Source organism: Orbicella faveolata, unplaced genomic scaffold (assembly GCF_042242905.1).
Source record: "Orbicella faveolata isolate gen_17 unplaced genomic scaffold, um_ofav_v1 contig_13, whole genome shotgun sequence".
NCBI classification, from domain to species: Eukaryota; Metazoa; Cnidaria; class Anthozoa; order Scleractinia; family Merulinidae; genus Orbicella; species Orbicella faveolata.
Window position 1 is genome coordinate 9,631,749 of NW_028301540.1, and position 26,602 is coordinate 9,658,350.

General features: G+C 40.6%; 2 protein-coding genes across 2 annotated transcripts; one reads left to right on the plus strand and one right to left on the minus strand.

Annotated features, from left to right (window-relative positions):
* The first annotated feature begins 46 nt into the window (after positions 1-46).
* LOC110058855 (uncharacterized) lies at positions 47-7,219 on the plus strand. The gene is made up of 2 exons (XM_020765517.2): positions 47-216; positions 3,333-7,219. The coding sequence occupies exons 1-2, from the start codon at positions 47-49 to the stop codon at positions 4,258-4,260; spliced, it is 1,098 nt and encodes a 365-aa protein (XP_020621176.1). The 3' UTR covers positions 4,261-7,219.
* Positions 7,220-8,162: 943 nt separating this feature from the next.
* Positions 8,163-25,850, minus strand: LOC110058854 (coadhesin-like). The gene is made up of 20 exons (XM_020765516.2): positions 25,573-25,850; positions 21,947-22,537; positions 21,042-21,212; positions 20,394-20,567; positions 19,813-19,983; positions 19,483-19,653; positions 19,173-19,343; positions 18,593-18,763; positions 17,779-17,949; positions 17,002-17,172; positions 16,701-16,871; positions 16,049-16,219; positions 15,585-15,755; positions 15,285-15,455; positions 14,430-15,011; positions 13,419-14,012; positions 12,515-13,105; positions 11,425-12,012; positions 10,419-11,020; positions 8,163-9,611 (listed from the first exon to the last, which is right to left on the minus strand). The coding sequence occupies exons 1-20, from the start codon at positions 25,646-25,648 to the stop codon at positions 9,606-9,608; spliced, it is 5,685 nt and encodes a 1,894-aa protein (XP_020621175.2). The 5' UTR covers positions 25,649-25,850; the 3' UTR covers positions 8,163-9,605.
* Positions 25,851-26,602: the final 752 nt, after the last annotated feature.

The following is a 26,602-nucleotide window of genomic DNA, read 5'->3' on the forward strand; positions in this document are numbered from 1 at the left end:
TCCCTCACGTGTTCCTCAGTATCCTGCATCGCTTGCGCGAAAGCCAATGAATTCTCCTTCGGACGAAAATAAGAAACAGCAAAACGAAGAATCCTCCACGCCAGAAGGTGAAACGAATGTGCTGGAAGCGAGTACGGTGAAGTGTTTTCCCGCTGTCAAACGCAGTTTTCGTCAAAAACAGTGTAACTGGAGGTGGAGATGGAAATACTTCACCAGGTAGGTTTTCACGATTTTATCTTTTAGAAGTAAGTCTGCTATCGTACGAGTGTAGTTTTACTTGGATTGGCGGCAATCAAAGCAAATCGGTGGTACTTCACTTACACTATATTTTACGAAAATAAACTCCCTGGTGATTTCAGAGGCAAACATCAGATAGTATTGTGTAACATTAAGCTTAATCAATACAATTTACGTATACAGCACTATCATCCGCAAAGCTCCTACTCAAAATTAGATGTGTAAGCGTTGTTTTGGATCTAGTTTTTGCGGGAGAATATTTCTTTGTTAATTATGGGCGTTAAGGCATTTTCCTCTTTAGTATGCAGAAAACACTAGTAAAAAACATTTGCAAGCAGATGTTTTCGTCAAGTTCAAGTTCGCTGTAAGATTCGGCTTGTCGACTTAAATTTCGCAACCTTTCGGTGAACTTTCTTTGATACATTTCACCTCGCACAAATGGTTTACATGTAGATTTCCTTCGTTCAATTCCTCTCTCTTACAAATTGTGCGGTTAACATCGGAGGTATGGAGAAGCTCCTCGAAAATCTATACCAAATGGGAGATTATATACGAGGAGGCATGCTGTAAACAATGATACTCTTAAAATCGAATTAGAAAACGCTAGTGAGTTATGTCTTCAGTTGAAAGGAAACAAGCCGAGGCTTGATTTTTGGGTATTTTTTTGCCATGCTTGAACGCCTGACCATTTATTCTCAAAACTAAACAATCGCCTATTCATATTTTATAGTTCGCACGACCACAAAAAGCTAAACAACTTTCCTTCCTGAAGTGTCAGAATTAATAACTTTAATTTTAAAACAGTAATCAGGGCCAACTACACTGTATGTTGTTTTGAGACCATTTTCGTATTAGTGTATGCGTTGTAAATTCGATTTTCGAGAGATCGATTGCGTTCTAGTTTAATACTGCGGAGACATCTATACGTCTTGCTCGGTTTTAAGTTTGCCGCATGCCGCCGAAAGAATATATTGTATCGAGAATTTTTGTGAAAAACTTTCCGCTCTGACCTTCGCCCACTGTTATGATTCACTAAGGATTTACAGAGTACCGCACGAGAGACAAGAGGCGTTTCACCACTCATCACCAAACACACGTGTAGTCATTGAACAACACAGCGGATTTGCATTATTGGATATCCATTGTTTTCTCCTAATGAAGGCAGTCGCTTACCAGAGTTGTTTCCAAACAAACTGCATCCAGTCGAGGGACTCTTAAACACATGAACATTGAAGAAAATTTTGCAAATCAAAGTTGAGTTAGACATATTTGTTATCAAATGAGAAATCAAAGGCACCGGATGTAGGCTTATATGCCCGTTATATAACAGTGAAGCAGTGTGCAATTTATATTTCTTTTTTTTTTGTCCCAGGACAATGCAATTTCACATTACTGATATTTCCATACATTTCCTGTAAGCTTGATTTTGAAATTCTTTGTTGTGCATACCGACACTCTGCATCCCGACATGCTGATGTCACCAATGATTTTCTCTTTTATACTTTCCTGTCACTTTTTTATTTGACTGTATGCATCTATGCCAACTCTCTTGGATTATCCGAGAATCTCCCAAATGCAGACCGAATCTCCTGGTCTCTCTTTTACAGGTCACCAAATATCCCGGACAGTTTAGAGGAAAGTGCATAAAAAAGAGTTGTGTTAAGTTCTGGCCTGAAAAGCTGTTAAGTACATTTATTATATGGCTTGCTCCGTGAGCGAGCAAGATGAATCAAATCCTACGCTGTGATTGGCTAACCGAGCGGGCAAGAGGGAGCTATCTTGCCCACTCGGGACTACCCGCCGTGTCCTGCAAGCAAAATTTCTCTGAAGGCCATATAATAAATCCTTTATTGACCAAGCTTGTTCCGTCAAGATGGCTGGATATTGGCCTCGTTCTTTTTTTGCGTGTTTATGGTCCTCAACTCTGTCTCGGTCCATAAACACACAAAAAAAGAATTTGGCCAATATCCAGTCATCTCGACCTCACACTTGGTCAATAACCCATACTTATTATGAGCCTAAAAATCGATTAGACTGTTCACAGTCCCCTATTTTTCTGTGAGATCGTAGATGTCGATCGTTGAGCTCGACGGGCCGCCATCTTGATCTCTTGATGCAAGCGAAACTGGAGAGAGTACAAAATGCCGTGGGTAGGGGTGGTGGAGGGCACAGCCGGCAGAAAAAATAGAGAGACTGTAACAGCTTCAGTCTGTCTCATGTTCAAGGGGCGTGGCCGCCAGTTTGGCGCCTCTGTTAATCAAATCAATCAACAATCTCCTCCCCTGGGAAAAAACCTGTTAAATCAGAAATGATGATATGAATACACGTTACTGTGTTGTGAATTTCGAAACATTTTGAAGGTTTACTAAGTTGAGTCGCATGAATGTGGGACGGAAGAACTCTTCTCTGACTCCAAAAAAAGCGGCAAAACCCACAGAAAATTCCAGTTATTCAGATGCGTGCCGTCTTTGTGGCATTAACTGTAAAATTTCAGTCGGAAATAAGAACAATCAACGGAGCTTTCAGCCATTTCCTTCGCCAAAACGAAACTTTGATATATTAAACTCTCGCCAAAACCAGTCGGAAGAACCGCCAAAACATCTTTTCCTTTGAGTAAACGAGAAACGGCCTCCTTTTGCTCACGCTTTAACACCAATCCTCCAAGACAAGAAGCAGACAGACGATCAAAATCAGAACATTCTTCAGAAAACTGTCTTGAAATCGATGGCCTGAGCCACGAAGTGATGAAAGTCACTTTCTGTCACTCAAGTTGTCAACGCTCTGCTACGCTTTGATGAACTCTATTGTCCCTTCGACCAATCAGGTGTTGTTGTAGCTGGAGCAGCTAACGCAGCGAACACCAGATGGAGTGAAGCTGTTACAGTCTCCCTATTTTTTCCACCCCATCACCCCCACGTTGTTAACCCCACCGCCACTACCCACGGGCATTTTGTACTCTCCCAGTTTCGCTCGCATCAAGAGACCAAGATGGTGGCCCATCGAACTCAATGATCGACATCTACGATCTCACGGAAAAATAGGGGACTGTGAACAGTCTAAAAAATTGATTGTCTATTTTTTTTTTTCTCCCCCAGGGCTCTACAGCCAATATCAGAGCAAGGGGAAAATACAAAAGATGACGCAAGTAAAGTTGATGAGAATGGTGTAAACTCAGCTGTTGATGGTGGCATTGAAACTAGTTCAGATTCCCTAGAAACAAAGGAGCAAGAAAATCTAGATTCAAATAATCAGCATCTAGTGGACTGTAGACATAATGTTTACAATGACAACAATTGTGATGACAGTAGAGAAACGGTTCAATCTAAGGAAGACTACAGTGCTTGTATCAAACTAATAGAAAAGTTCCAGGAGGCAGTATTAGACAATGCAGTAAGAATAATACAAGCTGCTTACAAGCGGTTCAGGGAAAGACGTAGATTTCTGAAGCTAAAGAAATCAGCGACAGTTATTCAAAGGTGTGCAAGACGATGGCTTGTACTAAGGCACTCTAAAGGATTACCTGCTCTCCAGTCTACAAAACCTGAATGTGAACATGATAATGGAGTACAAAAGAGCTGTTGTAATGACAGTAAGCAGGAGAGAGAAGTTTTCTCCCATCATATTGAAAGCGAAGATCAGGTAAAAGAAAGACAATCAGTGGAGTCAGATAGTTTTGATGGTGACAGAGCAGACTCTTTGTGGACTCAGGAAGAGTTAGAAAAAGATGTTGATGGTGCACCAGAATCAACGTTGGAGGAACATGACCAGTTTGAAAACTCTTTTGAAAATTTTGATGCAGTGTCTTTGTCTGGAAGCACTGAAAACCTCAGCGACGCAGAAGTGAGCATCAATCAAGGTGAAGAGATTGCCTTTACAAGTGACCCAGACTCACTATCATTAGCTGACAGTGGAATTGACATGGGCTCTGATACTACCCAGGAAGTAGCGGTCATTGATGACTGCGAATGTTCCAAGTTTGAAAATACATCACCGCTTGAAAAAGCAGTTTTGCACCAAAAATGAGGTGAATTAAACCCTTGTTGCTTTTCAAACTATGTACAGTGAAACCCTGATATAACAAAGCATGGCTTGTTAAGATTTGATGTTGGTGGCTGCTCTGGGGAGCACCTTTCAGCAAGCAATACATTAAGGCTGGTTTTCACTAGCGATGGAGTCACAGTCAGAGTTGTAAGAATGCTTACAACCTTGTGAAAACTGTAAATTTGAGTCGTAAGCCTGGTCATAAACATTTCCTTCCGATTCCACTTACGACTCCAACACCTATGATCCAGTGAAAACTAGATTGTTGGAGTTGGAAACAGAAACGGAGGAACCAACCAATTGCAATGCCTGGAATCAAGCATTGTGATTGGCTTATTCTTCAGCTTCTGCTTGCAACACCGACAATCTAGTTCCCACTAGATATGAAATTATGCAAAGATTTTATTATATAAAGGTTTGCTATGCCAGGGTTCCACCGTACTTGGACCTTTCTAGTCCCAGCACAAATTATAACTCTCCTTCCCTAAATTCTTGATCTTTTGTTGAAATTGCAGGGAGGAATTAAATATTAATCAGTCTTGGGACTTGAATGGTTTTGAGGGCTAGGTTGGCCTTATTCTAATATTTCTTTTCTTCTGCATTGATGACAAAAAATGAAGGCATTGGTGGTATTTTGCCGTCTGGTTTGAACTTCTCTAGTTTTGACCATTCATGCATGTTTCAGTTTGGCATCCCTGTTTTCTTTTGTGTAATACTATCACTGCAAACTATTATTTTTCAAATTGAAGACCACTTTACATGCTACCAAAATACAACTTAACATGTAGCACAATCAAGCCCCTTTCAATCAGTTGGGGTGTAGGAACAGAATCTTGTGGGTTGTCTTTTCTTAGGCATTCACTGATCAAGACCATGAAAAACATACTATTCTAAACAATTATTGTTAATACTAGATTCTCTATACAAGAATGTTATTCCTTATTCAATTTTATCCACATACAAGATAATAATTATTGTCTATCATAGCTGTTATACTATTGCTACTGTACTATGCAGCTTTGTGTATAATTTGCACAAAATAATTCCCACACCTTATGTTGCAACATAGCATGTCGTGACATGGGTGGGAGGCGCAAGTTCGGGCTTTTAGCCAGAATTTGAAAAGTGGCCGTCCAAAATGTGCTATGGGGCCTGCTCAAACAAACAATTTATAAGGCAACATAAGAAAAATAAGACACGCAGACACCCATCTGGCTAAAAACCTGCACAAGGTTGATATGTTGATTGAGAGGTTTGGGGCTTTTTCCTAGGACCATGACTAATGCAATGATGTTTGTAAGTGTAAATATAATTGCATTTCTGTGGCATGTGCTTTGCATTGAATTTCATTGCATTACATTTTATTATATAGACACTAGTGTTTTACTATACACCGCTCGTAAAATTCATGAGGAACTACTTCTGGGATCCAAGTGGCATAATTTCCATATCTTCAGTAGTGAGGATATCAATTGCATCATTTCTTGCCTTTTTCACGGTTGTTTTTGCAAACGGTCGGTCAAAATGGCAAGCAATGGATTAGTCTATATATAATAAAATTAGTCTCTATATAATAAAAAGAAGAGTACATGGTGGCTTGAAGATATGAATTTTATTTTCTTGTGTTAAAACAACATTTTACTTGTTTTACTCCTTCATGTAATGTTGTTCTAACCACTTAGAAATAAAATTTGTGTCTTTGTGCCGCCATGTAATATCCTCTATGTGTTTTATGCCTTTACAGTGTTCTTTCTTCATTGCCATTTGATTTTACTTGTATTTGCACTTAAAAACATTTTCTCCTGGACTCCTGAGGGACTACTCACCTTTTTCTCAGAAAGCGGGTCATTTTGGTGATTTTCTGTCAGGTAAAGCTATTTTTTTTCAGGCAGCATTATGTTGAGCGGCTGGAGGCTAAGTGAATTTTTTTTTCAGTGCTGTGGTTTAGTGAGGAAGATTCTACGGTGTGGGAAAATGTTGCTTTGCAATCAAATGTTCACTATTAGTATATAATATTTTAAAGAAAATGCAAATTGATGTGCAAGTTCATTGTCAAGTTGTGCAACAATTATTACAACAAAGATTGTGAAACTTGGACATCGTTTAATATAAGTTCTTTTGATACATTATTCAGTCTACATTTTTGGTTAAGTAATTTAGATTAGGGGCAACAGGAGCAAGAAAACCCCAATCTGGCATTTTGAGATCTTTAATTAAGAGTTTGGTGTAGTTGACTACTGTCATCGTATCCTCATCATTATACTTCTGTTACAAGTGATTCTCGTCATTATCGTTGGTGGGTTCTCTCCTTTCTCCAAGGCCGTCTTCGTCCAATTTGAATATGCCCACAGGTCCCAACTGCAGATGAAGCTTACTTTGTACCTTCTGAAGGGCCTGTAGAGAGTGTAGGTGTGCAAAGTGGCATGCTGCCTGCCACATTCTTTGAGAGAAAGGAGAAAGCTTAACCACGAATTTGACCAAGAAAAGACAGTTTGACTCCCTTGCAAAGCATTTTTGTGTGACAGTAAGCTTCAATTTACATTCAGATGATTGCTCTGAATCTTCCAGAAATCTTCATTGTTCTACCAAAAAGATTATCTTGTTTTCTTGTTCCCATTGCTATTGATAGTTATACTTTACAAATTAAGCTTCATTGTAGATTAGGTTTTTTTTTAACATTTTTTTAAAATAATTGTATTGAAATTTAAGTTTGGCAAATGTTTGCCAAAATTTTTGAAATAATATTTCGCCAGCATGGCCAAGAGAAATGTGAATGTTCCAACATTTGCAAAAATAGAGCTTTAAATATTGTTGAATTTGAAAAATCGTGTATAAAAATGGTTCTTGCATATTCATTCCCAAGTTTGCTTGCAACCAGAATTCAGTGTTTATTTATAAAAATTGTATGAATTTTTTGAATAAAATATGTCATTAATTAAAACTGTGGCATTGTTTCAACATTCCTGCATTTAAGTCCCTGGCATCTTAGCAATGGCAATCGTAGTTTCCTTGTCTACTGATAGACAAGCCTGTTAGGTTTCTCATCAACAAATTCATGAAACGCGAAAGATGAGAGGAATTCCCATAATAACTAAGGCATACAATACGTACGAGCGTCATTTAGGCGCAGAGTTTCGTGTCTAGGCGGTCAGTTTGTCGGGCGGTAACAGTTTCTTCCATTCCCCCTCCTCCACCCGGGGTAGTCTGTCTGTCTTTCTAACGACAGACCACGTGATATTCTCTGGAGTATTGTTCTTTAAAGCGAGAATTCTCAAGAGTATCGTCACATGGTCTGAAATGGGGCAATAAACCGCCCAAGCTAATTAAAGAAGTCTATTCCTGAAACGCTAAAGATGAGAGGAATAACCAATTAAAACGAAGGCATGCAATATGTACTAGTGTTATTTTGGCGGCAAGGCTTATTTAGTTCTGCCGCAAGAGTTATTTGGCCGGGCGGCAAGGGTTATTTGGCCGGGCGGTAAGTGTTGTTTAGCCGGGCGGCAAGAGTTATTTGGCCGGGCGGTGAGTGTTATTTAGGCGGACGGCAAGAGTTATTTGGCCGGGCGGTGAGTGTTATTTAGCCGGGCGGCAAGCGTTATTTGGGTGGCAACTGTACATTCACCAAAATATATCGTAGCCTGGGGCTTTCGCGACGAGGTGGGTGGGTGTAATGAGGCTAAAATATGCCATTACACTCTACCTTGTGCCACTGTTTCGAAACCAGTCTTCGTGCAAAACCTTCGCATGAAATTTACCCTGTAGCGGGAACACATTTTCGCTCGAAGACTCGTTTAGACAAAACCCAGCTCCGAAATAGCCTATTTAGACAGGAATCTTGTGTGCACACTCCCATGTGCAATATTTGGATAAAAAAGAAGTGCAGGTTTGGTTCAAATATCTATATTCTTTATTCTCGTACTTTTACATTATTAACAAAAAGCCTGTCCGATATTAATTATAAGTACAAATTATTCAAAACCCCATTGCATTGTATCTGTAAATTATTTTTAAGTATTTGAGTGGCTTGTTTTTTAACACTTCTGTAATATATATTACCTGTCAAAGCCATGTTTCGTGTAAAAAATTTCCTTAACTTCTTAAAGTTACTGCAGTGAATGATTAGTGATCGTTGGTATCGCCGGGGATAAATTATCATTCTAGAATTTCTTGAATATCTAAAATGGTTTAAACGTTTGCAGACGAACTGGTCATCTTTAAGAGCGAGAGAAAATCTTGTTCAGAGCTAATGAACCGTCTTGTCCATCAGTGTGGGTTGTAAAATTTTCTGAAATTTTAACATATATTTTCTTATTTTGAAATTCGATTCTCTTGAATTTGGCAGAGGTGCTATTTCATATGCAATCAGATCATCCCCCGGGATAATCCCCACAGAAAGCCAATTAGAGTGTCTTGTAACCAAAACCGGAGTAATCACTCTTGCCAGTCACAAGGTACACTGCCAATCCAGCGAACCAATCAAAACTCGAAGCAAAGACATGTAGCCGACGCAATGCGCGGGAAAACGGTGCGAGCGAGTCACGATTGGTTTTGGTTTTACTCAGTTCTGATTGGCTGACAAAGTGGCAAAGGCATTTTAAGCCAGTCGCTTCGTGGTAATCTAAAACCAAAGCAAACTGGCGACACTCGTGTTCAAAAATGCTCTTACGGTTATGTTAACTAATAAGTCGCAGAGATACAATGCAATCAGACGGTCGTTTTGCTTCTACATGTAATACATAGCTAGACAAGTACAAAGGAAATGAAATACAATGGTAATTTACTTCTGTTGTTATATAATTTTATTAAAAGTTCTCTCATGATCTCAACATTATTTAACCCTTACTTTGTTTTATAAATAATAGTGTAACGTCTTTCTTTCGTCTAAATCTGCTTGTATTCGCAGATTGCATCTATTTGGAAATTGGTAACGACGGTCTACAATTTACAAGTTAAAACACGAGGTACCGTTCCAGTCGATTTAAAAGTTTTGATTGATTTAAGACATCAGTATGTTGGTTTTCTCCATTGCTTGACTTTATTCCAGAAGAGGAGAAACTTAATTGGCTGATTGGCTAAGAAGTTTAGAAAACCAACAAAACGATGTGAATAAGTAAACCAATCGAGACCTTCCATCCGAATGGCGCGATGCGAAGCGTTTCGTAGCAATATGGTTGACACTAGTTCAGAGCTTCTAATCCACATATGTATTTTCAGTTCTAAATGGATCAATGTTATCACTTTGTGAGCAATGTCCAGTCCCGGCCAATCGCCAGCAGATGTGAATGAAATCCACTCGGCACTTGACATTGTCTGTTGCGTGCGTCATCTTAGGACTGCGAAGAGAAAATTGCGAAAACTTGTTAAACGACTGCAAAGGAAAGATGACGACATTTTTTGGTGCCCAAACTATCACCTCACTAACCTTAGCAGGAGGTCTAGGGGACACACGCGTCAGGGGTGAATAGGGGATAGTTTGTTATCGTGTAACGACTGAGCGCAACTGTATATAGACAATTTCTTTGACGTAAAAATGTTTTTTAAAAAGGTAACTTAATTCCCTACACATCATTTCTCTTTAGAGAGAAAAACAGTGAAGCTAAAACTCGCTGAAATCGGTTTAAAACGGATTTAACTCCTCAGCAACATAAGAAATATCTAAAGACAGAGAGGGAAGGCGGCCATTTTTCTTCATTTTCTTTTTCGTGTCTCTAGCTACTGAAAACGTTAGTTAGATTCCAATACAAATTCCTAAATTTACGTTGTTCATAATATCGTTTGACAGCGTTTATGCAATGAGATTTAGATAAGAGATACCTGTGGTTTACAATCAATTATATGACTGCTGTATTCTAACGATTCATCCAATTTTGCAACTATATTCGAACTGACAGTCTGAGTGAGCAAGAAATTAATCTTACTGTAATGTAACGTTTGGGTAATATGTAGATAGGCATTAGACAAGTATTGTAATGAAGTGTAAGTAAATGTCTTACTGTAGGTAGAGTAAGTAGTTGTTTTAGAATTGTAATTAATGTACGTATATGTATTCAAATTGTAAATATTATAAGTGTGTGGCAATAAATAATAATAATAAAAAGAGATCAATCATGGCCAACGTAAGGTCTCAAATCTTATCTTACCTTACAAATGATCTTCATCAGCGCCCTCGTTACTTTTTCCACGTCGTCCAATGACGATGTCAAGTAAATATCATTAGGATCTTGGGCAATGCTCCTCAGTTCCTGATACAATACCTGGCGCCCAACCCCTACCACGATTACTCGGACTCCGTGCTTTCTGAGCGGGTGAACGGCATGTTCAAGAGGAAGCATATCAGCTGCTACACCCGACTGTGCACCTTCGGTGATAAAAACCAAAACTTTGGTAGCCTGTGCAGATCCAGATGGTCGTCTAGCCTTGTACATCCTTCTGGCAGTCACCAGTGCTTTGTCTTTTCTGTTGCCTCCGCCGAGATGAGGTAAAGCACCCACGGCTCGTCTGAGAATGGAAGAGTCCCTGTAGCTGTTCATTCCGACAGTAGTGAAGGCCTTGTCGCTGTATAAGAGAACACCGACCCTGGTGTCCTGTTTGGAGACATCGTAATAAGAAGAGAGTCGCTGGACTAGTTGTTTTTGTTGTTGGTAGTCCTCTGACGTGGCACTGTCTGAGGAGTCTATGGCGAAACCGATGTCGACATTTTTGAAACAGGATTGGTACGTCCCAGCTAGTCCTTGTAAAGAGACTAAAAAAACGAAAAAGAAGACTATAAGTATAATTCCAACAATTTCAATTCTTCTGTATTTGTATAATTTTCTTTTGGAAAATTAAATTGAGGGTTTTGGACTGTGGAAACTGATTGCTTACTGTAATTTCTTATGATGCCATAAAGTGGAGTTTTAGTGATCGGTAAGTCATCCGTTTAAGCGACAGAACAATCAGTTAAGCAGTCAATCACTCAAGTACTCGTTAAGTTCGACAAAAGTAGCAAACAAACACACTATCGCACCCACAATTGTGAGCAACAAACAAAGTGTTGGCAATCAGAGTCGGACTAGTCAGCCATCTTGGATTTGAACGACCGAAAAGAGTCCGGGGACAAGATTGTTTTTAACCCCAGCAACAAGCCTAACGCCAGTGGTCACTTACGTTCAGTTGCCTTCACTTCGTCACATGCTGCGCGGGCAATTTGATGAGACTTCGCCAACAAGTCATCAAAATCGTCCACTGTGAAGATGTCTTGGTCCTTTTCGACAATCAATCTCAACTCATCGCGAGAAATCTCATCTCCAACGCCAACAGCAAACACCTTGACACCGAGTTGAAACAGCGGCAGAACAGCTTCTTCCAAGGGTGTCGCTCGAGGATCCGAGTTTTGCTTGCCATCCGTGAGCAGAATAAGCACGTTAGGAAGCTTGGCGCGCTCGCCTTTGATGTTGCCAAAAAGCTCAACGGAGGCCATTTTTAGGCCGTTGTCGATGCGCGTTGAGCCACCCCAGTAAGGTATCAGGTCGACAGCCTTTTTGAAATCTTCGTTGTTGTTGTACTGTCCAAAACTGATCCACAGTTTGGCATCTCGGTTGTACGTGACGACACCGACATCTGTCTTGGTTGGCGAGATGGAAAACGTGTCTGCGACGTTCTTGACAAAGTCTTTTTCTTTTGGGTAGTTTTTGGAGGTGATGCTGCTCGACATGTCCATCACAAATGCTAAGTTGATATATTCTTTGCATTGACCTGCCAAAAAGAATTGGAGGAAATAGGTGATAGTGATATAAATGAAAATCAAAAAAAGAAATTGCTTAGCTCATTTTTCTAAGAGAATTAAACGATTTTCCCTTTGGCATCGAAAAGAATGGCTCTCGAGGCAATGTTAAGTCTAAAACACGTTTAACGCTTATAACTTTTACAATTGATACAGTTAGACTTTGCATACAATGCTAAAGAAATTGCGATAAACTATATCGAATTTAAAGTGACATTCAGAAAGCTTTATTTGACCTGTTCAGATTAGAAAACAAAAATAAGAAAACCAAGAAAAGAATAGTGAGATCTTGCTACATCCAAGTTATAATTAAGCAACCCTGACTGAGAAAGTAAAATTGAAGATTCCACCGTGAAAAGGCGCTCGCTTTTCTGCTTAAAAAAGAGAAAAATTAATTAGCAGCCCACGTAGCCAAAACTATGTGTGCCTCTCTTTGCATTTACGAAAACTCAACTCTAAAACTGATTTATCTACCTTGCGATGGAGCTTTAACACGACACGTATTCAACGCAATGTCGTTTGCCATGTTCGCCAAGTCATCAAAATCGCTGACCGGAAACACATCTTCGTTTCGTTCCGTGACTTGGTACAGCTCCTTCAGATCCACTTCGTCACCGATGGCCACTGTATAGATCCGTACTCCCAGCTGCCTCAAGGGAAGTACAGCATCCTTAAGGGGAACAGTATCCGGGTCCTGACTCTGCCGACCATCCGTGAGTATTATCATGATCTTGCGTTTCCCCGAACGGGTACCTCCGCTAGCAGTGAACAGTCGAGAGGACGCAAGCTCTAAGGCTTTGTCTAAACGTGTTCGACCCTTGGTATGAGGGATACGGTCCACGGCTTGTTCGAATTCTTTTCGATCGGCTTTGTCTTGAAAGCTTACTTCCATCTGGGTATTGCTGCTGTATGATATTAAGCCAAGTTGGTGTTCCGCTAAGATGGGGTCGAACGAAGAGGCGAGAACTTTAACGAAGTCTTTTTGCTTTTGAAAGTTCTTATCACTGATGCTGCCTGATGTGTCGACGACGAAGGCAAGGTCGGCATCTTCGGAACATTTCACAACTAAGATTAGGGAAATAAGAGAGGGAAATAATTAAAGTCAAAGGTTGCATAGATCAAAGAGTACAAATTATTCAGGGCTTTATTTTCGGTTTCTATTAAAGTACCGTCAAACGGAAGCGGATTTCAAAAAACCTCAACAAACAAACAACAACAAAGACATAAGAAAACATAACCTGGTCTAAATTGTGGTATCAAAATGTCTTTCCTTAGCTAACTATGAGTTTAAAATGAACTAGAATTTTTAATGTTCATAGGGCTTTTATCCTAGAATGACTGGTTTTCTTAGCTTCTGGTTATTAATATTGTTATTTACCTGGAGGGGGACGGGTGATAATGTTGCAAGTTTTACTGGCCAGTTGTCGAGACTTGTTCACCAAGGTATCAAAGTCCTTTATGCTAAAGATATCCTCCTCATTCCGTACCAATTTGCGAAGTTCTACCCGGTTCACTTGACTGCCAATGGCTATCGCGTGAATTTGCACTGACATTTGGTGCAGTGGTAGGACGGCTTGCTGAAGAGGTATGGCATCGTAATCTTGGCTCTGTCGCCCGTCTGTAAGGATGATCATGACTTTCGGAACGCCCGGCCGCGCACCGCTTTCCGTGGTGAAAACGTCCTCTGCTGCGAGTTTGAGGGCATTGTCGAATCGTGTTCCTCCGGCAGCGAATGGGAGCTGTTTTACAACTTTGTTGAAAGTGTCTTGATTCAAGTGATCTCTGAACCGGATGTGCAACATTGCACTGCTACTGTAAGTCACCAATGCGAACTGAGTCGTCTTGGGAGCCATGTGGAAAGACTCGGCGACTTTTGTTACGAAGCTCTTTTGCTTCTCAAAGTCATCCTCTGTCATGCTTTCGGACGCGTCCATGAGGAATGCTACATCAGCCTTTTCGACGCACAGCACCTCTGAAAGGTAAAATGAATTGCGAAATATGGCGTTAACCACTTTATGTAACAATATTCCAGATCGCGAGTCCAATTCAATGGGTTGTTGGTCCATTTGAGTTTACGCACAGCAGTTTGTAAGGCTGCTCCAACCTGAAATTTATTTACGAAGTAGAGAAGTTTTCCTGTCATAAAAAAAAAACAGTAGCATTTGGATTTCCCACGTATCAAAAGCTGTCCGGGTGACCAAGAAGCCTTAGTTATAAAATGAAAGCAGTTAGAGGGAGCAATAAGCTCTAATTCTGGTCTTAGATAGGTTTTGTCAGAACACTGCACTGAGTCGTAAACTTGTGCACTCAGAAATTTATTCCTCCATTTCTTGTGGTGTTCCTATCGTGATGTAAGACACTGCACTTTTATTCAACCCATAGGACTTACCTGGTCGCTTAATGATTTCACAAGTCTCGTTTCCAACTTTTTTGACGTCATCTAAAAGATCATCAAAATCTTTAAAAGCGCTAATATCTTTGGGGTCGTTCACCATTTGTCGCAGTTCATTCATGTCGACTTGACTCCCAATCGCCAACGCGAAGATACGCACGCCAAGCTGGCGTAATGGAAGTACGGACCTCTCAATCGGTATAGCATCGTAATCAGCGCTCTGCTTGCCGTCAGTAAGGATAATCATAACTTTGGGAAGATCAGGACGAACTCCTCCATTGGGAGAGAAAAGCCCGTTGGCCGCCTCGCCAAACGCCTTGTCAAAGCGCGTGCCACCGGCTGCAAATGGAATCTTGTCGACGGCGTCCTGAAAGCTGCGCAGATCCAAATAGTCCCCAAACTTTACGCGAATGTGCGCGTCGGTGCTAAATGAGATGAGCCCGAGGTGGGATTTGGTTTTACCGACGTCGAAAGTGGCGGCAATTTTCTTGATAACTTCTTTCTCCTTTTCAAAGTCTTTCTTTGTCATGCTTTCGGATGCATCCACCAGGAAGGCAATGTCAGCGATTTCAGAGCACCCTGCATGGTGGTGGAAAAACAAAAAGGTGAATAATGTAATATTATCTTTGTAAAAACCTAATTATTTTATTTTTTGCGTATATCAGTTTTTTTTTACACAGAGACACAACTTAAACCTCAGTCCTTTTTTGTCAAAGCAAATCTTCATTTGAAGACGGGAAGAGCTTGTCATCTTCACAGTACCTTACTTTACTTGTCAACGTCGCTCTCTTAACTGCAGGCTCCTCTGACAATCACAGCCTGAAACTAAAACTCATAGACACCATTACATACCTGCACAAGACTGAGCGTTACAACCCTGCGTCTGTTGAGCTTGACCAGTGCATTGGTTTCCTCCATGGGCTGGTGGTGGATTTGTACAGGTACGAGTTCTCTTTTGCTCGCCTTTACCACATGATTTTGAGCATGCCGTCCAAACGGTCCAGCTACTCCACTGGCCATCCACTGTTTTAGAATCAAAACGAACGGTTAGCGACAACGAGCTGATAAAACAGCTACCAAATATGAGCTGCTAACTTAGTTGAAACAGGTGTTGTCGAAGCAAACATTCAGAGTAACTGTGCATTTTTATACCTGGACAAGACTGAGTGCTACAGGGACGAGTTTCATCGGGTTTCCCAGAGCAATCTTTTCCGCCGTGCCGGGGTGGGGGATTGGTACAGGTTCTAGAGCGTGAGTGGAATCCGCCGCCACAAGTCCTGGAACATTCTCTCCATTCTGTCCACTCCGACCAGTTGCCATCCACTGTATCAGAAAAATAATACTTTAAGTACAAACGGGAACCACGATATCTCATGTTACTGCTTTCTGCCTTTTGAAACCGTTATGCGCTGTACTGGGTCTTCACTTTTTCCCGCCTCCACTCGTTTGCTATTACGGTAAAAATTATATTACGTTACACAGAAAAATATTGAAACTTATGCCAAAATGAACTTGCGATTTCGAACCGTTTGCGCTGTTGGCTCCGTATGAGACATTAAAATGGCAAACTTTATTATCGTTTAACGCGTATTGGGTATCTTTTTACTTCATTCTACCTGGGCAAGAGTCAGTGCCACATGGTCTAGTCTCATCTCCGCGACCGAAACAATCTTTTCCACCGTGGGCGGGGCTGGGTCTTGTGCACGTGCGAGCACGTGTTTGAATTCCACCACCACAAGTTCTGGTGCATTCAGTCCACTGTTTCCACTCGCTCCACTGTCCATCAACTTAAGGGAAAAGGGTACAAGTTCACATCGTAATTAATATAGGGAACTGGCGTCACCACTGAGTCTTTTTTGTAAATGTTAACAAGCTAAACACTAGTGCCCCCGATAAAGGTTGTATTGGAGCTGGTTATTAACACATATTTATCATCAAGGCTTATTTGATGAACGCTTTGTGACATATATGCATAATGCTTTAATATTCAATTAGAAACTGATGAAGAGCCCGACTATATTAATTAAGTGAACATCGTTAGCGTCACGCTTCCATTTCTTCAGAAACTAAAACTGTGGAGAAACAGCAACGAGGCCATGAAAACAAACATCTTCCCGAGTTCGAGAATGCACACCAGCGGCAATGCACAGTCATTGAAAACTTAAGCTCACAAAAAGAGAGACGTAAACTCTCGACAGATATTCGTCAAGTGAAGGCGTTTTACAGAGAATCTTGCTTCGATGGAAAATGTCAAGACGTCATTTTTACCTGGACAAGCTCTCGCTTGGCACGACTTGGTTTCCCTACTGACACCAGCGCAATCTTTCCCGCCAAAAGCTGGTCGTGGTTTGGTACAAGAACGCACACGTTCCTGCGATCCAGTCCCACACGTCCGCGAACACAGTGTCCAGTCTTCCCAATCAGTCCATCCGCCGTCCACTGGAAGGCAAAACAAAACAAAAAAAAAAGAAAATTTAAATCATTTTAATATTCCAAAAAGATCACTTGCACGGAGAAATTTGCAAATATTGAACACGGAAAGAAATGGATACTGAAACCAGGACTTTACCTGGACAGGGTATTCCTTGACATGATTTGCTCTCCCGACTAACACCAACGCAATCTTTCCCGCCAAAAGCTGGGCGTGGCTCGGTACACGTGCGCTCACGTTCCTGTGTTCCAGTTCCACACGTGGTCGAACATGGTGACCAATCTTTCCAATCACTCCATTCGCCATCCACTGCGCGGAAAATTATTTCAAACATTTAGAACTTATCGCACAGCAGGTTCAGGTTCATTGTAAAATAACAGACCAATTGTTATAGAAAAATAACAACAACGAAAACAACAACATTATTTGACATATTGTTCAAATACCATCGTTTATTTCAACCAGGTTTAATTTTTCATGCGGTTATTACCGTTTCTATTCTATTTCGCTTCGCTCAGCCGAAGAGAAAACATTTGTATTATAAATAGCGGAGACAAGTAATACAACAGATAGTGGAGGGAGCCGCCGGCAATGGTCGAGTTTATTTACAAGAATCTGAGACACGCTGAATACAGGTTACAAGCCTGAGAATATAAGAAAATGTCACACGCTATTTAAAAAAAACGATATAAACAATAAGGAAAAAACAGCCTCGAGTAAACTGGTCGGCGTCAAGTGGTGTGATATTCACAAGGAGTGGTACATGAAGGCCTGACTATCCCAATCGGAACTAATACAAAGCAACCTAATTAAACACCTAAAAGAAACACATGATGTTGTGCACGTTTAAAATTTGTTTTGAGTTATGCGAACGTGTTATTTTGAACGTAACAGGACCTATGAAGAGTCCCCAACCTGGACAAATTCTATTGCTGCATTCTCGAGTTTCATCTCCAGCTCCTGGACAGTCTTTACCTCCATTTGCTGGTCGTGGGTTCGTACACGTTCGGGAACGTTTCTTCTCACCAATGCCGCATGTTCTGGAGCAGGCCGTCCATTCTGCCCAGCTGCTCCACTCACCGTCAACTAAAATGATGTAGACGTGGAAGGTAAGGAAAGGTTAAGGCAAGGCAAGTTTAAGATAAAGTAGAGTATTAAAGGTGAACTTCAATTTTTGAGAAGTTATTTTCGGGAGCAAAGAATAGTGTATTCAAATTCCATTTATCTTTGCAGAGTATATTCAAATTTCATTTACCTTTGCTAAGTCCCAAATCCCAAAGGCCGTAATTATCATATTTTGTCACACGACCTCTTAAAGAAGGAGGTGTTTGTTTATTTTAATGTTTACATTTTGTTTCTTTTTATACTTCGCCTTCTGTGTAGTTGTAATTCTTGCTGTTGTGGTTATTCGCTTTTATAAATTTATTTTCATTTATTTCCATGTGCATGATCAGTGTTTGTAATTAAATAACAATGAAGCAAGGCTGATAACTACGTAGAAAACTTCACGGGACAACGACATGATAGAGCCCAAACTGAAAGCCAAGAATTGCAACCGTGGTCTTTTACAGATCCTATGTACACCGGCACATTTTTTAGTTTGCTGTCTCTTGCATCATTGTATTTATTTGTAATTAAATAGCCTTAATTGCAATTTATAATTTGATTTTAAAAACTATTAAAAAAAAAAAAATTAGTAAGTAGAATATAAAGGTTTCTGATTGGTCACCTGGGCAGGCATTTTGATTGCAGATTTGTGTCTGTTCTCTTTGTCCTAGGCAGTCCCTGCCTCCATTAGCAGGCGGGGGATTTGTGCAGCTCCGTACTCGTCTCTGAACTCCGCCACCACACGACTTTGTACAGGTACCCCACTCTTCCCAATTACTCCAAAGACCGTCCACTATAGAGAAAATAGCATGCCTAGGTTAGATGTGTGCCGAAATGCGGTGAATATATAGCCGACAAACATTAGTTATCTCAACAAGTGAGGAAGTATCGGAGAGGTAACACAACGTTTATACATGCCATATTTGGTAGCAGGCTGTACGCCAGTGGCAGAAGCATTAATAAATAAAATAATATACCAACAGGTTAGTCGAGAATAGTACTCCACGATCCCTTTCAAGTTAGTAGCTACAGCTGAATTTGAAGGGAAAATACCCATCTTTACTGCTCCAATGTAGCGGATTTTTCAGAACGTTTACTAACCAAACTTTCAGATAACTTGCTTTAGCCATGCAGCGTAGATTTGAAAGGGTTTTGACATGCATGATGATAAATGTTTTGAAAGATTTTCTCATCTTTGTTACCTGGGCACGAGCCGCTATTACAATTTCTTGTTTCAATACGTGACCCAATGCACTCTCGTCCACCATAGGTCGGGCGGGGATTGGAACAAGAACGGAATCTTCTCTGTGTCCCTAAGCCGCAGGAAGTCGTGCATATACTCCACTCGACCCAGGCACTCCATTTCCCGTCGACTGTTGAAAACAAGGATAGAATGTCCTACGTTGGCATCTCAGTCAAATTGTGAATGAAGCAAAATGGAAACTGCCATATCCTGAACCAAACCAAGCATTTTGTTACGATCAAGACCATAAAAACTGACGTTCAACTTACCAGGACAAGGCTGAGTATTACAATCGCGTGATCGTTCATTCTCTCCTCTGCATTCCTCCCCACCATTGGTCGGAGGAGGATTGGTGCACGTGCGCGAGCTGGTCTGTGATCCACCACCACAAGATTTTGTGCATGGTCCCCATGGTTTCCACCCACTCCATTTTCCGTCGACTGAAAAAAAATTAATTTTGTTTTTAACTTGGAATTTTGCCACTGTAACTAACTGTATAAAGTTTTTTTTTGTCCGAAGGTGCTTTTATATTTTTGTTTCCACTCAACATTTATAAAAGAATCATTTTAACTGTAGAACATTTCAATTAATTTCAGTACCTGGGCAATCATTAGTGTTACAAAAACGTGTCTCTCCGCTGGATCCCGGACACTGCTTGCCCCCGTGAGCTGGTCGTGGACTGTCGCATGTCCGTGCTCTTGTTTGTATTCCAGTGCCACACGATCTCGTGCACGCGCTCCATTTCTGCCATTCGCTCCACCTTCCGTCCACTGCGAAAGCAAAAGGAAAGGAGTTGTGTGACAGCAACAATTTAAATATGTAACGGCATCCGTCGGCGGCGGAAAATTCCGCGTCAAATTTTATATTCACGCTTGTTATGAATGAATGAACTTTATTTAAGTGTCTTAGTATTTAGCTTAGATAACTAATTGTGGACACTCAAATAATAATATTTGTTAAAGAAATAAATGAATATATAAATGAATAAGAGCTATAAATTTGTACATGTGAAAATTGTTCTAAGGTACAAACGTAAAACATAAAACATTAATCTATTAACCTTATTAATTTCTGGTAGCCCAGAAATTGTGATCTTTCTGGCCTGTTTGTTAAGATTCTTTTAGAATTGATATCAATCTAAAAATACACATTGCGCTCAGCTAGAGACAAATCAATTTACCTGGGCAAGCTATAACGTTGCATTCACTCGTTTCTTCCTGCGGTCCTCCGCAGTCCAGTCCACCGTTGGCCGGTGGAGGATTGGTACAGGCTCGTGAGCGCTTCTTGATTCCACCTTCACCACAGGTGAGACTGCAGGAACCCCAATCACTCCATTCACTCCAGGATCCATTCACTATTGATAAAGTTATAAAAAAGAAATATTAAGAGAAAGAATCATTTTTTTCAACCTGTAGGGCTCTTCAAGGTCTATGCAATGATAGCCTTCTACGAAGACGCCCCATGCAAGGGCTCGTCACACGGTCTTTTCGAGAAGAGTGCGTGACGAGGTAAAAGAACGTCTGCCAAAGAGGCTAACGAAAAGGAGGACGCATCTTGATACGTTTAGGCTTTCAAATTAAGTTTGTCGGAATTCGTCTCGTCCCTTCCAACTTATAGTTTTCCTGTGTTGTTTCTTTTAACTTGTTTTTCACTTTCTGTTTTTTCTTTTTTACTTTTCCAATTTTCAATTTGCGATTTGATTCAAACTTAGCTTAGAGGAGAAAAATGCTGTGAAGCTCATGGATAACTTACTTTACTGCATGCTCTTGGTTATCATTTTCGATTTTTTTTGATATATAAAACACAGAAGGCTAGCTAGGCAAGTTACCTGGGCACCCTCGGGTGTTGCAGCTCTGCAACTCCGTTGATTTTCCAGGGCAATCCCGTCCGCCATTGCTGGGAGGTGGATTTGTACACGATCGCCGGCGTCCCTGAACACCACCGCCACATGACTGGGAACAGTCACCCCACTCAGCCCAGACGGACCAGTCACCATGAACTGACATTAAAAAGATCACATGTCAGTATGCCCACCCATACAACTGAATGCGGGTACAAATATCTTAGCTGAAAACTCATACGTCATAGTTAATCAAAAGTTCGTCTACTAAACTAATGACATATGGAATGCTGAAAATCGATATCGAACCGAGAATTGCCTCCTGAGAGTTAAGCCAAGAGGGGACATAGGAGATCATACGAGCTCTGAGGATTCGAACCCACGCCTTCGGATTTATTCATCGTTGCTCTATCAATTTATCTACGAGGCCACAGGGGAACAGGTCGTGGTCAGATAGATATCAAGGGTGCTATTGCGAAGGGAATCTGTCTTGCCACGAATTTCCATGGTAATAACCCACGACAGCTCTCGTCTAGCTCCTAGCTCAGTCGAAAGAGCAACAGTGCGAGGGCTAGAACCCAGACCACCATTAGGCCATCGGGTTTTCGATCAATTAGAATAATGGCATACCATGTGAAAACATCTCTAAAGTTGCTCTCAGATGGACCCCAGAGAGTAAAAGTAAGACAGGCCGTCCCAAATCCACCTGGAGGTGGACTGTACAGGAAGAACTTCAGAGGCTTAAACGTTAACTGGGAGCAAGCCGCATGGCTTGCCAAGGACCTATAGAGATGGAGGAGTCTCAATTGTCGATGCGCCAGTTGGCGTCTAAGGGATAGATGATGATACCATGGGAAGCAAGGGGAGCGAATAGCAATAAACCGTCTTCCCACCTGTAGGAGGCTTGATCCTCTGACATGTTTGAGAAGCCAAACGGAGACTGTCTTTAGCCAACTCATTGAAGTTCTGAGCTCTGAACAAGTTTTCTTCGTTGTTTCCCACCAAGAGTAACAACTCGTTGATGTCGATAGCACTGCCCACACCAACCGCAAAAATCGTCACATTGATGTCCAGCAGAGGGCGCACCGCTACATCAAGCGTCTTCGAACCTGTCATATTGGTCTGCTTGCCATCCGTCAGGATGACCATCACCTTGGCAACGTTCGGACGGGCTCCCCCTTCGGGAGTGAAGAGACTGGTGGCAGCAAGATCTAGAGCTAAGTCGATTCGCGTGCGTTTCCGTTGATGCTTTACACTGTCGACGGCAGCGTTGAAGTCGTTGACGTTCGAGTATTCGCCGAATTTGACGTCGATTTGAGCGTCGTCGCTGTACGAGATGACGGCGATTTGAGATTGATCGGGACCCATCTTGAAGGTGGACGCCACTTCCTTCACGAATTCTTTTTCCTTCTGGAAATTTCTTCGGGCGATGCTTCCCGAGGAGTCTATGACGAAGGCGACGTCTGATTTCTGAGTACATTGTTCTAATACAGAAAAGCAAACAGACGTCAGTCAGTGACACAAGCTACCAAGAAAATCGCTCGCCATATTGCTTTTGGTTCAAACGAGTTAATCACCTCGAATGCTGCTAGAACTAATTTTGTAGACTTTTACAAAGGAAAAAAGAAAGTTATGGAAAGTTAAAGAAAGGTATGTACAGCCTGGCAGTGTGCAGTGACAAAGATATGAATAAATAACAGATACAAAGCAAGAGACTGGGAAAGGTTTGTCTCGTAGCTAGTAGAGTAGTGGAACATCAGACAGGTATGCGAAAGGTCCATTCGTTTTCAGGGCTTTGTCCTTGAAACAACTTTAAGGAAAAAGTTCTGGAAACGAGGCAGGAAAGGTCTTAGATTTGAGTCCGCAAACACGGTACCCAAGAACTTAAGTCTCTTTTTTCCTCAACATTTATAATCTCGTTACTAATATCTATACATTTTGAGAGAACACATGATACTTCTGGCAGGTCAGTTCGTTTCTTCTCATGACCTACAACATGACTTGTACTGAGAATTTACACCTTTATTACAGATCGAATAGAGCGAAACATATTGATGAATAAAGGACTCAACAGACTTGCCTAAGGGAACGCATCGAAAAATGACCAATGATAACAACACGATATTCAACGGAATATGTCGGGAAGATCCAAAAATACTTCACGTTTTTCCGAAAGACATCCTGTTATTGTGTTGGCTCAATACTTCAGCTCACATGATCAAGTTATTCAGTAAGCGGGAAGTTTGGAGAACACGAAAGAAGCGTAAGAGTTGCTAAAAGCGTAGCTAAGACCAACTGTAGTTTCTTAAGTGCTCCAGTGTTCTCAGGAGCATCATAACTCGATGGCACAGCTAAAGCATATAGCAATTGTGTTCTCGTGAAGCAAAATGAACTGCACTCACGCCATGATGAATAATGCATGATGCAAACTTCAATACGAGTTTAATAGCGCGGCTCTAATTACTAGCTATGTTAAATATTTAATTCTTAAAGGGAATACAACTTTTTCATTGAAAATCATAGGAACACTACAGAGGACTTATAAAACGTGGTATGCAAGAAAAGTTCTTAGATCCACGCAACAAGACAAAATTAAACTTGGATATTAGTTAATGTCGCGTGTTAATTGAAGCTTAGGATAAATCCACGCGATATCTTTGTAATGACATTTAAAGTCGGAATTTTAAGGTAAATTAAATGGTCCAATATTCCGTAATATTTGCTTCATTTGAATGTAAAAATGCATTTATTGTGGCTTCAGATTAGGCGTCGTCAATCGTATCCGTTTGTAATGGGTATGGTGAACCACAAAACCAACAATGGGCTTACTGAGGAAGCATGTAGACAGAACTGAATGAGAACAATTGCTGGACTAATTCAATACCTTCGTTGAGAGATTTCTCTCGCTAGACATTGTGGTTTAGTATAACAACGTCAGTCTGTCATGTACTTAAATTGATTATAAATGATTTCGTTTTTGTAAAGTTTTTACAAAGGTTTGGCTAACAATGGATTTTTGAAATCTAAAGAAACGTGATCAATTGTGCTTTTGCGTGATTGATTCCTAGTTTCACTTCGCTTGAATTGAACTTAAGACGGGTTTTCACCCCGGTATAAAACAAGTCATGTTTTTGAGTATTATTTTCCTTACCTTTTGTGCTAAGGACGCAAAACTAAATCCGCTTTTGAAGTTTAACTCCGCGTCCTAATTCCGGCGGAGTAAAATTCAAGGACATTCAATACTAATTCTATTAATTCGCACTAAAACCATTCTATAATTTTGGAAGGTAATCGTGATAATATAACAATAAAATCGTGAGGCGTAGTAAATGTTTCCGTCATTGACGGGTTTTTTTTTTTTAGCAATATTTACATTAAGTTTGTCATAAGAGAGAAGAATATAAAATCAAATGAAAGGCACCACGCTATTTTTTTCGCTGCATGCCATCAAATGGCCTGCCAAAGATATAAAACCGGCTTAACGATGTAAGCTGTCGAACATGTCTTCGTACCGTGAACCCTGTAAACTTATACGAACAGTTTTCTAATTTACAGTATGTTCCTCTTTAATTGTTATTATTTTAACAAAAACCTGTTAACCAAAATTTCCTGAATCAGTGTCAAATTAAAGAAAATAAATTAAACGAAAACCGAGTGTTGTTTTTTGTCTTAGCCTTGAAAGTAAACGACGTGAACTTTCAGTGCATGTTTTCCCTTTCCATAACTGAGAGAGATAGACAACTTTTCTCTCAATGCAACGGAAAGCAGGCGTTTCTTCTTGGGTCATTTGAAAAAAATTCCGCAATGTATCTCACAAGGGGGCATCTTTCAGTTTTGTCAACATCAGAAAAATTCTTCAGATATCTACGATTACCAAAGGAGCTTAAAAACTAAAAGCGAACACAATATAACTGATAAGGTGAGTTCGTCTTTCAATACGGGTGGGCTTAATTGAATTGTCTTGACTGATACGCAATTTGCGCCACAAAGCTTTCGTACAATTTGAATCGTAATTTAACTTTTGTAGTTCACGAGTAAACTCTTACTGAAGAAGGAAAAGGTCGGAAAAGGAAATCAAATTCGCCACAGAAAGGGAAAATGAAGAATCAAAGGAACAACGGCTGATATTTGATTCTAATGAAAATGGTATCTTGCCAATATCGCTCTCACAGCATCTTCACGCACCAAGAGGTTTCGACAACGGCTGTATTTCGCTACATCGTAACAACTTTTAATGATCAATTTCTAACTTCCTCGTACAATATCAGCACATTTTCAAGCAAACAAGTAATGAGAATAAAGAAAATCATCATATGAAAGATAATGTGCCACGAAATTTTCAGACGTAACGGTTTTAAAAGATATGGGTGAAAACGAAGCGCTATCGATTTTTGTTCACGCATCGTGCGAAACTGACAATTTCGTTTCACATAGGTTCCCGTGGGGAACTTCTACTGGGTAGAGCTTCCTAACAAAATAAATCGCTTTTCTTGCGATCAAAACATGTTGTTTGACTTACCTTTAACCAGTTCTTGAGAATTCACTGCTATAAGAAGCAAGGCCAAAATCGTCGAAAACCCATTTAAAGTCGCCATGTCGTTGATTGGCCGGTTGCTTAACCTTACTTCTCCAAGTTTGTTTCTAAAACGTCTGTCGTGGAGGTGATTTTATACTTAATGAGCCGTCGTTCGTGGAAATGCCACCGAGTCAATCAACACCTCAGCTTGAATTAAGGAGGGCTTAGAATGCGCAGCTTGTTTACATTCATTACATTGAGATATTTTACTTAGGCAGGACTGTGACGAAAACAAATGGCTTCCGTGTGGGTGCTGTCAGTCACACCACTAGATTGGCTTCCTGAATGATGTCACGCACGCCTGCCTTCAATTTGCATGGAAGGGTTATATTATCGTAAAATATTCTGCCCGGTCACATCAAAATAACTAGAATGTAAAGGCACGATCATTTATTAATACGAAGTACAGGACTCGTGGATTACTCTATCAGTACAAGAGTTCTAGAATCATTGTCATAGTTTTGAAATCAGAAATTTTCATTTCCACCACATTTCCTATCGGGATTGCTACACCCTAAAAATCCAGAAAATAATCTTTATTTATTCATTAAATACTGACGTTTCCGTTATCCCCACTTCTGCTTCGCGCGGCTGTGGTCAAAGACTGAAGTATTTTTCCATTAGTTGTTGGTTCAACTCGATGCCACGCCTTTTCTTTGAGTGAGAAATCTATGAACACTCCTAGACCCGCCTTGAACCCCATAACGATCTTATTGACTCTCCGTGCTACGAATCCTGAATGTGCGACAGCGAAAGAAAATTTTCAACAAGCACGAGGCCAAAGTGGCGAAGAAAAAAAGTGGTAGCACTTTGGTTCCGACATAACGCGTGACTTCCTTTTGATAATAAATTGAATGATCTTATTTGCGGTTCTAAAGGTAATATTGACCAAACAACATTAAACCACACTAAATCCGAAAAATTGTCGTTCTACAACACCGTTGAGGATTCCGAACTTAACGGATGGTTTTCT